General features: G+C 46.4%; 1 protein-coding gene across 1 annotated transcript in view; it reads right to left on the bottom strand.

Annotated features, from left to right (window-relative positions):
- Positions 1-230: 230 nt before the first annotated feature.
- The window catches only part of SUSD5 (sushi domain containing 5), a 41699-nt gene continuing 29786 nt past the window's right edge, over positions 231-12143 (bottom strand). Inside the window, exon 5 of the mRNA XM_059077343.2 lies at positions 231-3287. Coding sequence (XP_058933326.1) covers positions 1993-3287 — 1295 coding nt within the window. The 3' untranslated portion in view covers positions 231-1992. The remainder of the gene's footprint in view (positions 3288-12143) is intronic.

Below are 12143 nucleotides of genomic sequence, written 5' to 3'. Positions count from 1 at the left end.
TGAGAGGCGTGGTCTCTGGTTGGGGTGAGGAAGATGGAAGGAGGGAGGAGGGGGCAGGAGCTCTGCAGACTCCCCAAAATCCTGCTGTGGGAGGTCACATGGCTGAGAGTTAGGCTTAGAAAGGGCGGTCTTAGATCCAACAGGTATTAAGACATTACTTTCAAGACTACTAGAGAGTCCTTTTTAAAAAAAACCACTGTGATGTAACACAGATATAAAATACACTAAGTAACTGTTTGGGGAAATAATTATTTATTTTAAAAATGTCAGAAGCTTTGTGTTAATGGATCCCCACCTCCCAATTTTTGTGAGCAGTAAACATTTACCAGTCTCAAAACACACATGATGACATACAATTTAGGTTTACAGTGTTTTCAAGCTTTCCCTTTCTACGTGCATTTTTAGATCCTATAACATTAATTTAGATGACACCAAATCAATAAAAACTTAAAAACTGATGTGTTGGGTTTATTTTGCAGTTCTATCAAATAATACATTTGCATGTCTTATTTATTTGTAATAAATTTATTAATACATTTGTATTAACATTACCTATTTTTGAGTTGGAAGTGATGTTTCGGCAGCCTCAAATGCTATCCAGGGGCACAGCAATGCCTGACCTCCGTGCAAGACAGACCTCAGGTGTTCCTCATCGGTGCCTCCAGAGCCTCGGCTGGCCTCAAAGCTCAAAATTTATGTGCTTGTAAGCCTGTGGTTCAGTCTTGAGCGTGCATCAGAATCACCTGGAGGGCTAGTTAAAGCACAGATAGCTGGGCCCCACCCTCAGGGTCTCCACTTCACCTGGGGTGGAACCAGAGAATTTGCACCTCTAGCAAGTTCCCAGGTGATGTTGACGCCACCGCCACTGGTCTGAGGACCATGCTCTGTCATCATAAGCGAGATGTGCTGAGTCACCATAAGATGATCGAGACACCGTGAACTGGGTGCTCAACAGCCAAGGGGAGTCCATCCTGCACTCAGGCTGTTTCTAGAGGGCTCACAATCGCCACAACAGGGTGAAGAACAGATCGTCACAGATCATTTCATATTCCTTTTCAATTCCTCTGCTTCTCTATCAGGTAGGTACCCATGCTTGATATCCTAGCCCTTGGCCCTCTTGAAACATTTTTTCCCTCCTAGCTCATTCTCTCTTCCTGGAGTTCAGAGAAATGGTTAATCCTGAGAAAGGAAACCGAGGACTGAGTTTTGTTAGTCCTGGCAAAAACTAAGACATTTCTAGGCACAGACTGGTCAAGGACAACCAGGCCACTGCTTCTGAGAGGAAACGGTGCTTACCGGTACAAAACAAACCTTGTTTTTTTTTAAAAAAAACGATGGGCTGTCCCACAGGATAGAGGGAACAGGGTGGATGTGTGTCCCACCACTCCCCCCCCTAACCAAACATCTGTCATAAATTCTTTCCAATTTCAACAAATAATCTTTTAAAAATCTCAAAGCTTCTAGACTATGTCCTGGTTCTTGGCTCTTATGCCCTCAGAAACGTCACAGCATTAAAAGGAAATAACCCATTATTCTTCCATATCCCACTCCCAGCAATTAAATATCTATATCCGAAATAACACTGCTCTCAAATGCTCTGTGCATCACATCTATTTCGAAAATTTCATGTTGCAGGCTCAGTCATTTTCTTTCTTAAAAAAAAAAAAAAAAAGGAAAAGACAACTGTATGATGAAGAGGTGAGTTTTGACCTCTCACTGGAATTAGGAAGCACAGGTCTGGGATTAGTGCAACAGGTTCCAGGGCAGATGGTCAAAGGCGATGCTGAGGTGTGTGAAGATGCCACCAAAGCCTCCCTGCCCTGCCAGGTGCCTCCGGAGATGCTCCTCAGCCTAGAAAACAAAGACCTGAGAAAAAGAAGACGAGCCCTACTCCACTTGTTTCGTGCGCTAGTGAATTGTCAGTGTTTCTCAATGTGATATGTCGCAGTTTATCTTCCTCTCAAGGGGCTTCGGGCGAGCCCCCCAAGGTGGCTAGACCTTCTCCATCTCAATCTGCTGGTGGTAGTGACCAACCTGCCGCTGGCCAACGTTCAGCTTGTACACGGAGCTCTTGTGCTGGCACCTGCGGTAACCCCACACGGCCGCCACGCCTGCCAGGAACAGCAGCAGGCACAGGACCGTGACAATGGTGGCAATGATGGGGCCTCTGCTGAGGCTGGGACACTTATCCCCTACGCAGGGCTCCAAGGTTGGAAGAAGCTCCTCGCTTGCACCTGGGCTGAGGACTTCCTGTCCCAGGAAGTCCTCAGACAGCAGGTATGGAAAGGTATCCTGGACCTCAGGGGCAGTGATTTCCATTGGAGTCTGGGTGGCCGCCATGACAGTTGAGGGAATGAGGTTCGACGTCTTTTGGATGGCGATTGTCACCGTCTCCAGGATAGAGCTGGTGAGCTCATAGGGTAGGGTTGACATGGGAGGCTTCTCTGTGGCATATCTCCAAGGAACAGTTGACCGGTCCCTGGTCAAGTCACCATCCCCCTTGCTGGGACTCTCAGTTTCAGACACACTCATGGGTCTGACAGCCAAAGCTTCTACATCTAGAGTTTGAGTTGCAAGAACTGAACAGTGGGTTGTGTCCTCACTGAGTGTGAGGGTGGTACTCCTGGGCTTCTTAACTTCCACAAGAGCAGGCTGATTGGGTGTAACTAGGACGGTTTCTTCCAGCCCTACTGATCGATTGCCCTTGTCCTCCTCTTCCTCCTCTTCTGCCTCTGTCTTCCTCCAAGCCCCATCGGTCACAGGGTAGCCATCTAACCAGGACTCATCGCTGCTGCTCACCATTGGGTCACCTGCCTTGCTGTCATTCCTGCCCACAAATGGCCCCAAGGGACCATCAGTGCTGCTGTAGATGACCCTAGTTTCTGGCTCACCTGGGGCCAATGTGGTGCCACTGTGGTTGTCTCCAGCAGGAAACTGCTTTTTGGTGTCCTCGTCCATCTCCTTTTCCAACTCAGGCTTGTGGAAGGTCTCATCAGGAAACCAGAACACGTACTTCTGGTTTTGTCGGGATCCTGGCAGGTCTGTGGGGGCACCGCTCCCAGTGCTGGGCAAACCTGTGGTTGGCGCAAAAGCTGTATGCTGGGCTGTGTCTTCTCTCCCCACAGAAATAGAGACCAGATGGTCCTGCTTTGGAGCCTCCTCAGAGGCTTCTCCCTGACCCCTGTCCTCCTCTGCCTCTGTCCGGGAATCCTCCGTGAGCTCTCTGAATGACACAGATCTGTCATCAGGAAAATTATCTTCATAGTCAATATGTACCTCACCCTCGTCTGGAAGGAAAGAGGGAAAAGCCTCATTAAGTCCGAGGTCACAGAGCCAGCGTGGAACACAGAAAGGGAAACCCAAAGCATAAGGATTGGAACAAATGAAATAAAACTGTTATTCTCAGATGCTGTGACTGTATCACAGATAAACCCAAAGAACCTATACACAAAGTGTTAAACAAATTAACAGGCAAGTTTATCAAGGAAACTGGGTCTACAGTCAACATAAAACATCAACTGTATCTCTATATACCAGCAATAAACAGAAAACAAAAAATTTAAAAGATACCATTTGCCATAGCATAAAAAACCCCCAAACTCCTAGGAATAAATCTAACAAAAGATGTGTACGATTTCTACATAGAATGGTACAAAGTATTTCTGAGCAAAATTAAAGAAGACTTAAGTAGTGAAGGGCTATCTTATGTTAGTACAATGGAAGTGTAATTGTTAAGCTGTCAATTCTGCCCAAATTGATCTATGTAGATTTAATACAATCCTAATAAATATCTCAGACATTGACAAGCTGATGCTAAAATTTATGGAAATGCAGAGGGCCAAGAATAGACAAGGAAAAAGAAAAGCTGGAGCATGCAAACTATAAGATTTCAAGATTTACTATAAAACTGGAGTACTTTTTAAGACTGTGTGTGGTATTGGCACAAAGACAGACAATCGAATTACATTAACTTTAAGAACTTCTGTTCATCAAAAGCCACCATGAAGAGAGTTAAAATGCAAGCCAGAGAGTTGAAGATAATTGCAACACATATAGCCTCCAAAGGGTTCCAGAATTTATAAAGAGCTCCTACAAATCAGTAATAAATAGGCAGGGACTTCCCTGGTGGCGTAGTGGTTAAGAATCTACCTGCCAATTCAGGGGACACAGGTTCGATCCCTGGTCTGGAAAGATCCCACATGCCGCGGAGCAACTAAGCCCGTGAGCCACAAATACTGAGCACACACGCCACAACTACTGAAGTCTGTGTACCTAGAAACCGTGCTCCACAACAAGAGAAGCCTCAATGAGAAGCCACCTCAATGAGAAGCCTGCACACCACAATGAAGAGTAGCCCCCGCTAACGGCAACTAGAGAAAGCCCACGCGCAGCAACGAAGACACAACACAGCCAAAAATAAATAAATAAATAAATAAAGTATAAATAAATAAATAAATAGGCAGACAAACCATAGAAAAGTTGGCAAGATACTTGAATCAGAACATCACAAAAAGGATATCTAAATAATCATTTAACACGTGTAAAGAGGCTCAACCTCATTAGTAATAGAGAAATGCTAATTACAGCCATAATGAAATTCCATTTACATAGCACTGGAATGGCTAAAATTAAACAGACGGACAATCCCTAGTGTAAACAAGGATGCGAAGCACAGCATTTCCACTCCTAAGTATGTACCCAACAGTAATGGGTGGACATGGGCACCAAAAGACATGCATGAGCATGTTTATAATAACCAGAAACTAGATACACATCAAATGGCCATTAATTGCAGAAATGACACATACACTGTTGTACATTCATACAATGAAAATCTGGACATCAATAAAAATGAACCAACCCCTGCTTCCCATGGCATGGAATCTCACAGCCATAATATTGTGCAAAAGAAGCCGAACACAAAAGAGCACATTCTTTTGGGGGTACTGGGAGCATTCTACTTCTTGACCTGTGTGGTGGCCAAATTTCTATATTTTTTGATAATTTATTAATCTGTTCCCTTATGATTTGTATGTATGTTTTTTCAAACTTTCTAAAAATGAAATGAAAGATCTTTAAATTCTATAGTGGTTTACAATTTTCAACAGTTTCACACACGATTCCATATAATCTCATAATAACCCTTTTATTTTTTATCTCCTACCCCTATGTTGCCCCTCCCCCTTCCCTCTCCCCACTGGTAACCACTAGTTTATTCTTGATATCTGTGAGTCGGCTTCTTTTTTGTTTTATTCACTAGGTTGTTTTATTTTTTCGATTCCACATATAAGTGATATCATTGTATGTATGTTTTAATTAAATAAAAAAGTAACTTGAAACTCTGATTTGCTCTTTGTAAGACTTCTGAGTTGTGAGATGTGCTCCGAAGTATCCTGAATCCAGCTGAGTGAGAAGGAAGACGGGTCCCACAGGCAGGAGCCCAGAATGTAAGGACAGCTTGGTGAGGTAGGAACCGTGCTGGTTAGGAAGATCTCAAGTAGCTGTGCCCTCAGAAGACAGCAGCCCGCTGAGCTTGCCCCTCTCAATGGTCTTTGAAAGTCACATCTTACTATAAGACACAGTTATTTTATTTTTAATTTATTTTTAAATTTTGTGGCTACAATGGGTCTTCATTGCTGTGTGTGGGCTTTCTCTAGTTGTGGCGAGCAGGGGCTACTCTTCGTTGCGGTGTGTGAACTTCTCATTGCGGTGGCTTCTCGTTGGGGAGCATGGGCTCTAGAGCGCACGGGCTTCAGTAGTTGCGGCAAAGCTTGGGCTCAGTAGTTGTGGCGCACAGGCTTTGTTGCTCTGTGGCATTTGGGACCTACCCGGACCAGGGCTCAAACCTGTGTCCCCTGCATTGGCAGGCAGATTCTTAACCACTGCACCACTGGGAAGTCCAAGACACGATTATTAAATAGAAAGGTTTCCTATGCTCTTGTGATATAATAACATACATATTTGGTCTTTGGTACCTGGCACAGAGCTCCTAAAACCCTAGGAATTTCCTGAGTGATAGGGGTGACAGGAATATTTTTTGTTACATATAACAAGTTTCTTTGACCATACCTGAGTTATGTTAATGAATGAGGTGACTCTGTGGGCCCCTAGAGAGCTTCAGAATGGGGGCTGGTTGTCAGAAGAACCAACCACGTGGTTAGAGGGTTGGACCTTTCAGCCCCACCCCCACCTAGGGAGAACTACTGGAAATTGAGCTGGTCACCAAGGCCAATGATTTACCCAACCATACCTACATAATGAAACCTCCATAAAACCCCTTAAACTACAGGGTTTCAAGAACTTCCAGGTTGGTGAATGCATCCAACGTGCTGGGGAGGAATACACCCCAGGTTCACAGGGACAGAAGCTCCTGCCCTCGGGATCTTTCCAGACCTTGTCCTATGTACCTCTTCATTTGGTTATTCAACCTGTATCCTTGTAATATCCTTTATGATAAACTGGTAACTATACGTAAGTCCTTTCCTGAGTTCTGTGAGCTGTTCTAGTAAATTGTCAAACCTGAGGAGGGGGTCATAAAAACCCCCAATTTATAGCCAGTTGGTCACAAGTCCAGGTGACCTGGATTTGTGATTGGCATGTGAAGCAGAGGCAGTCTTGTGGGACTGAGCCCGTAATCCATGGGTTCTGCTCTAACTCCAGGTAGGTGATATTAGAATGGAATTGAACTGTAGGATGCCCAGCTGGTGTCCAGAGATTTGCAAAATTGGTTGTTGGTGTGAGGGATCCCCCTCCACTGCCCCCCATCTCACCACATTTGGACTCAGAAGTGTTCTGCAGGTGGAAACAAAGCTCAGGAGTTTCCCCCTAATTCACTCTGCACCTTAAAAAGGGCAAAATGCAAAGATCTCCAGCACCAAGGTCTGGATGGAATGCTGAGGTGTGGTGCATTCCTGGGCTCTGAAACTGGATTAGTGGGCATTTGTTTTATTTCTAGTAAGTCTCCTTATCTTGCTTATTTAATGACTTGCAGAGTTATAAACACATTTAAAAATCCTTTCTGACCTGCTCCTAAAATTTAAGCCCATTCATTTTACTTTTCATTATTATATTTGTGATCTTCGATGTTACTACTATGACTAGATGAAGGCTACTTTGTAGATACTAAAGCCCCCAGCAGGTGGAAGAAGTTAACTATATGATGACCAGTCTGTCACCATGATATAAGCTGCCACAATTCTGAGAACTGGACTCAAAGAAATGGGAACAAACCCACACTGGAACTGAAGATTAACTGTAGTTAAAACAATCAAGATGATGGTGGTCAGACCACCGATGACCAGTTTCAAGATGACGGTCAGAGCTGACTGTGCTATTTCTGCATGTAGCCCCCTCCCTCCGTCTATAAAAGCTCTTGACCACTGATTGTCAGTGGGGGGGAGTCGATCTTTGGACAGGAGTCTGCCCTCCCCTCCCGGTTGCCGGCCTTTGAAATAAAGCAAGCTTTCCTTTCTATCAACCTTGCCTCTTTATTGGCTTTTGAGCGGCGAGCAGCTGGACCCACTTTAGGTAAGTATTTGGCTCCCAGCCTGAGGCTGGGCTCTCGCGATATCTGGCTCCCGGTTTTCCCGACCAGAGCCGCTGCCGTGAAGACGTGCCGGGATGGCTGCGAGTAGCCTGCTCCTCCTCATGGCTCGGTGGCCTTGAGAGGGGGTTTGGGGGGACGTTCATAGCAGCTGTCGAAACTGTTTGTTTCGGGGAGTCTCCCTGTTTCTTCCCAGCTCGGCACTGGCTGCCAGCGTACGCTTTCCCTTGGTGGAATGGAAAGATGCCTCTGGAAGAGCTGACGAGCTCCAAGACCGAGGTAAGTTCACTGGTGTAGACCCGGCAAACTTCTCTTTTGAGCAACAAGTGGTATTTGGGCATTTTGCCAATTGGTTCTGACGTGTGTCTGACGTTGAGAACTGTTTGTGAGCACTGAGTGTCATTTGGGCATTTTGCCAATTGGTTCTGACGTTGAGGACCGTCTGTGTTGGGAAGTGTTTGTTTGGGACTCCATATTGGTCATCCTCTCAGAGTATTTGTGACAGTTCTGTCTTCTGGTGTGTGGACAAGTCCTCTCTGCCTTTGTATCCCCAGCACTCAGCGTGGTGCTTGGCACATAGTAGACACTCTGGAAATATTTGTTGAATGAATAAACGTGTGAGTGAAGAGGTGAACAAGTGAGTGATGGAAGCCTGTTTTGATCAAGCTTGATTCGGTCTGGAAGTCCATCAGCCAGGGCATTATTTGGTGCATGACAGTAGCAAAGAATGGTAAACAACCTCTTAGTCCTAGTACTGAGCATAATCAATGTCGGCTAAATTCCATCTCCCATGTAACCCAGCCCATGAGCTTCAGAAGTCAAAAGGCACCTGGAATATGGGCAGGACGTGAGCCATTTTCTCCTCCCCCATACCTTCTCGTGCAGGAAATACTGGCCTAGGGTATGATGTTAGAGCTGGGGATTTGGGATAGGTCAGCCCACTCTTGCCTGGTGGGCCTGCCTTGACCTGGACCCTTATAGCCAGTCTGAGCTGTGTGTGTGTGTGTGTGTGTGTGTGTGTGTGTGTGTGTGTGTGTGTGCGCGCGCGTCTGTCTGGAGGTTCTGCCTTCAGAGCTCCCTGAGGCTAGAGCATCCCTGGATGGTAGCCCAGGGACCAGAGCCAAGCTCTTCCTGTCTGCCCAGGTTCTCAGGTCGAGGTCTGGCTCAGAAACAGGCTCTCACAGTGTCACAGTTTCGCCAAAAGCTCAAATGAAGACACAGACACCAACTGTTTACAAAGAGTCTACTCATGACAAAATATCCCAAGCCTGTTTTTCCCTTCATGAGTAACAGTAAAGTTTGTTGCTCACTGAATGTCAACCCAAAATTACACTCTGCCTCAAGGTGGGGAACATCAGCCCTTTGCCCGCTGACGTGTAATTTCTCTCCCTGTCCTCTGCTTCCCTGAGTCTGCGCTCTCCTTAACCAACCCTCCAGCCCTCCCCTCCCCCACGCTCTCCTGAAAGCTGGGCTGGCACAACACTGGGCCTTCTGATTTAGACCAACGGGTCCAGGAAATGTAAACTTCATGGGCTCTCTTGGCAAAAACCAAGTCATTCCCTGTGTGTTTATATTTAATTGTTACTTTAGGAAAACCAAAGACTACACATCAATAGAAATCAGGAGTAAAAAGAAAAGGGTCGCCCAGGTCGTGCCTTTATCAGGGGCAGAAGTATACAGGCCTGGGCCCAGAACCCTGGGCTCTCCCAGTGCTGCCACTTTTCATGTTTTTTCATGTTGTTGCATTTATGGAAGCCCACACATACCTTCTTTTTCCCTCTGGTCTTGGCTACACAGCCTTTAAAAATAGTAATTTTGAAAAAGACAACCAGACAAGCCAGAAATAACCACTGGTTCCATGAACCTCTGAACAAATATGGCAATATTGACAAAGAAATTCTAAATTCAGTCCAGTCTCTGGCTTTTATTCTATGAAGGAAGTCTAGAAGATGGAGAAAAATAGAAATGGAAGTTAATTTAAGAAAACAAAAGATGGGCTTTAGAAATGAGGGAAAATAGCAAAGGAACTTAGTGAGGGAACAGCTAGTTTACAAAGCAAGCCCTGCTCTGCCCTGATGCTTTTTAGAGGCCCCTGGAGAAGCACACAGCCATCATAAAGATGTTGGAATGAGACGTGCCTGGTTTTAATCTTGGCTCTGCTTTTTTTTTTTTTTTTTTAATAATTCTTTTAAAATTTTTGGCTGCCTTGAGTCTTTGTTGCTGTGTGCGGGCTTTCTCTAGTTGCAGCGAGCGGGGGCTACTCTTTGCTGTAGTGCGCAGGCTTCTCATTGCGGTGGCTTCTCTTGTTGTGGAGCACGGGCTCTAGGCACGCGGGCTTTAGTAGATGTGGCATGTGGGCTCAGTAGTTGTGGCTCACGGGCTCTAGAGCGCAGGCTCAGTAGTTGTGGCGCACAGGCTTAGTTGCTCTGCGGCATGTGGGATCTTCCTGGACCAGGCCTCAAACCCGTGTCTCCTGCATTGGCAGGCAGATTCTTAACCACTGGACCACCAGGGAAGTCCCTTGGCTCTGCTTCTTTCTGGCTGTCTGATGCAGGAAGTTACTGAACCTCTCTGTCCCTCAGTTTTCCCATCTATCAATTGGAGCTGGCCATTTCTACTTTCAGACTTGTGAAGATGAAATGAGATAAAGTGTATAAAATTCCTCTTGCAGAAAGAAACATGAGGAGACTTGGGGAAGATAAAAATGTTCTGTATTTTGGTTCTGGTGGTGGTTTCATGGGTGTACACATCTGTGACAACTCAGAGACTTTTATATTTTAAATGGTTACTGTTTATTGTATGCACATTAAACCTCAGGAAAGTTGTTAAAAAAAAACAAAACGAACAAAAAACAACTCCCAAAACAGAGATGACATGGAACAGGTTTGGCATGGTTTACGACAGCTCTTTTCTCAGTGCCCAAATGGGGAATGGGTCTTGTTTCCACAGCTGCAACAGACCAGGGAAGGGGAAAAGAATAGCTGTCCATTTGTTGCTGGACTCAGAGGTGGCAGGGCTGGTAGAGTGAGGTCAAGCTTGGTGTCACTCACTTTCCTGATACTACAGACCAGAAAGCACAAACAGAACCATGGAGCTTGGAGTGGAAAATCTTAAAGGCTTTTCATAGCCTGTCTTAGCAGATACTCTTTGTCAGGGCAAGTTGTCTTTTTTTTGGCCATGCCACGTGGCATGTGGGATGTTAGTTCCCTGACCAGGGATTGAACCTGTGCCCCCTGCAGTCGAAGCTCAGAATCTAACCACTGGACTGCCAGGGAAGTCCCCAGGGCAAGTTTTTTTAAATTTTTTAATTTTTTATTTTTTTGTGGTACGCGGGCCTCTCACTGTTGTGGCCTCTCCCGTTGCGGAGCGCAGGCTCCGGACGCGCAGGCTCAGCGGCCATGGCTCACGGGCCCAGCCGCCCCGCGGCATGTGGGATCTTCCCGGACCGGGGCACGAACCCGTGTCCCCTGCATCGGCAGGCGGATTCTCAAGCACTGCGCCACCAGGGAAGCCCCCCAGGGCAAGTTTTAAAGGAGGATCAAGGGGCAAATCAGAGAGCAAGGGTCTATGAGTCTCTCCCTTCCTGGGGTATCTGCAGACCAGGGTAGAGGCCATAGGACCACTGGGTGCTGAGTCAGGAGAGGGTAGACGTGTTGAAGGCAATGAGCACCCAGGACAGCAAGTAGGGGAATGGTCAGTGTGCCCAGGGAAGCACTTGTGGCACCATGGTCGCATGGCCAGGGGTGGCCACTCGGAGTGCTGGGAGGTCAGAGACTATTCCTAGGGTACAAGTGGCCAGAGATGGATATGGCCTTGAAGATATAGGACTTGGTATAATAAGAATCCCAAAGAAAACCAAATATAGCATGGAAATCTGCGCACATGCGTAAGGAGCAAAGCACCAGGATTTTTCTATAATTAGGGCAACAACCAATCTTAGTTGGATACCAAGAACATTAGAGAGGTATGACAAACATTTTGTGATGCCCAAACGGGAATGGAAACCAACTGTAGATTCGGGTAAGAGAATGGAAAACAAAATGGCCAGACCCAGACCTGGACTCCAGGAACCAAAGCTAGAGAAATACCAACATGCAGGGGGGAGAAAATGGCAGTTTAAGAAGTCCCCACCCATTCAGGTTGATGGTCAAGGCTAAAGTCCCTGTGCTAAGTGAGAGATTTCACCAGCACCACTAGAGGCTGGACCATGAGGTCGAGGTGAACATACAACCTGGGTGGGCAGTGTGTGCCTGAGGCACCCTCCCACACTGGCCACTCACTGACCACCCAGGTGGGCGTGCCCCTGTGCATTCATGCCTGCTCACCATTCAAAGTTTAAATTTCATCACGCTCATTCAGGCAGTCCCCACTTTACTAATTTTTCTTTAAACCACTGCTCTCCTGAACTGATGCTTTAATAAGCAACTAAGTTCTCCACTGTAGTGGATGCTGTCGGTGCTCATGTCCCCTTTCCCAGACCATTGCACCCGTCCCCCAGCTGCTGTGAGCGACGGCAGCTGAGGGTTCACAGCTGCCACTTCTCTGGAGCGCTGCCCTTGGAGGAATGGGAGCCTCAGTTAGGCAGGTTGCAACCCTCCTT

The sequence above is a fragment of the Kogia breviceps genome, chromosome 10 (assembly GCF_026419965.1).
Source record: "Kogia breviceps isolate mKogBre1 chromosome 10, mKogBre1 haplotype 1, whole genome shotgun sequence".
In the NCBI taxonomy this organism is placed as follows: domain Eukaryota; kingdom Metazoa; phylum Chordata; class Mammalia; order Artiodactyla; family Physeteridae; genus Kogia; species Kogia breviceps.
This window is presented reverse-complemented; position numbering and strand designations above follow the sequence as displayed.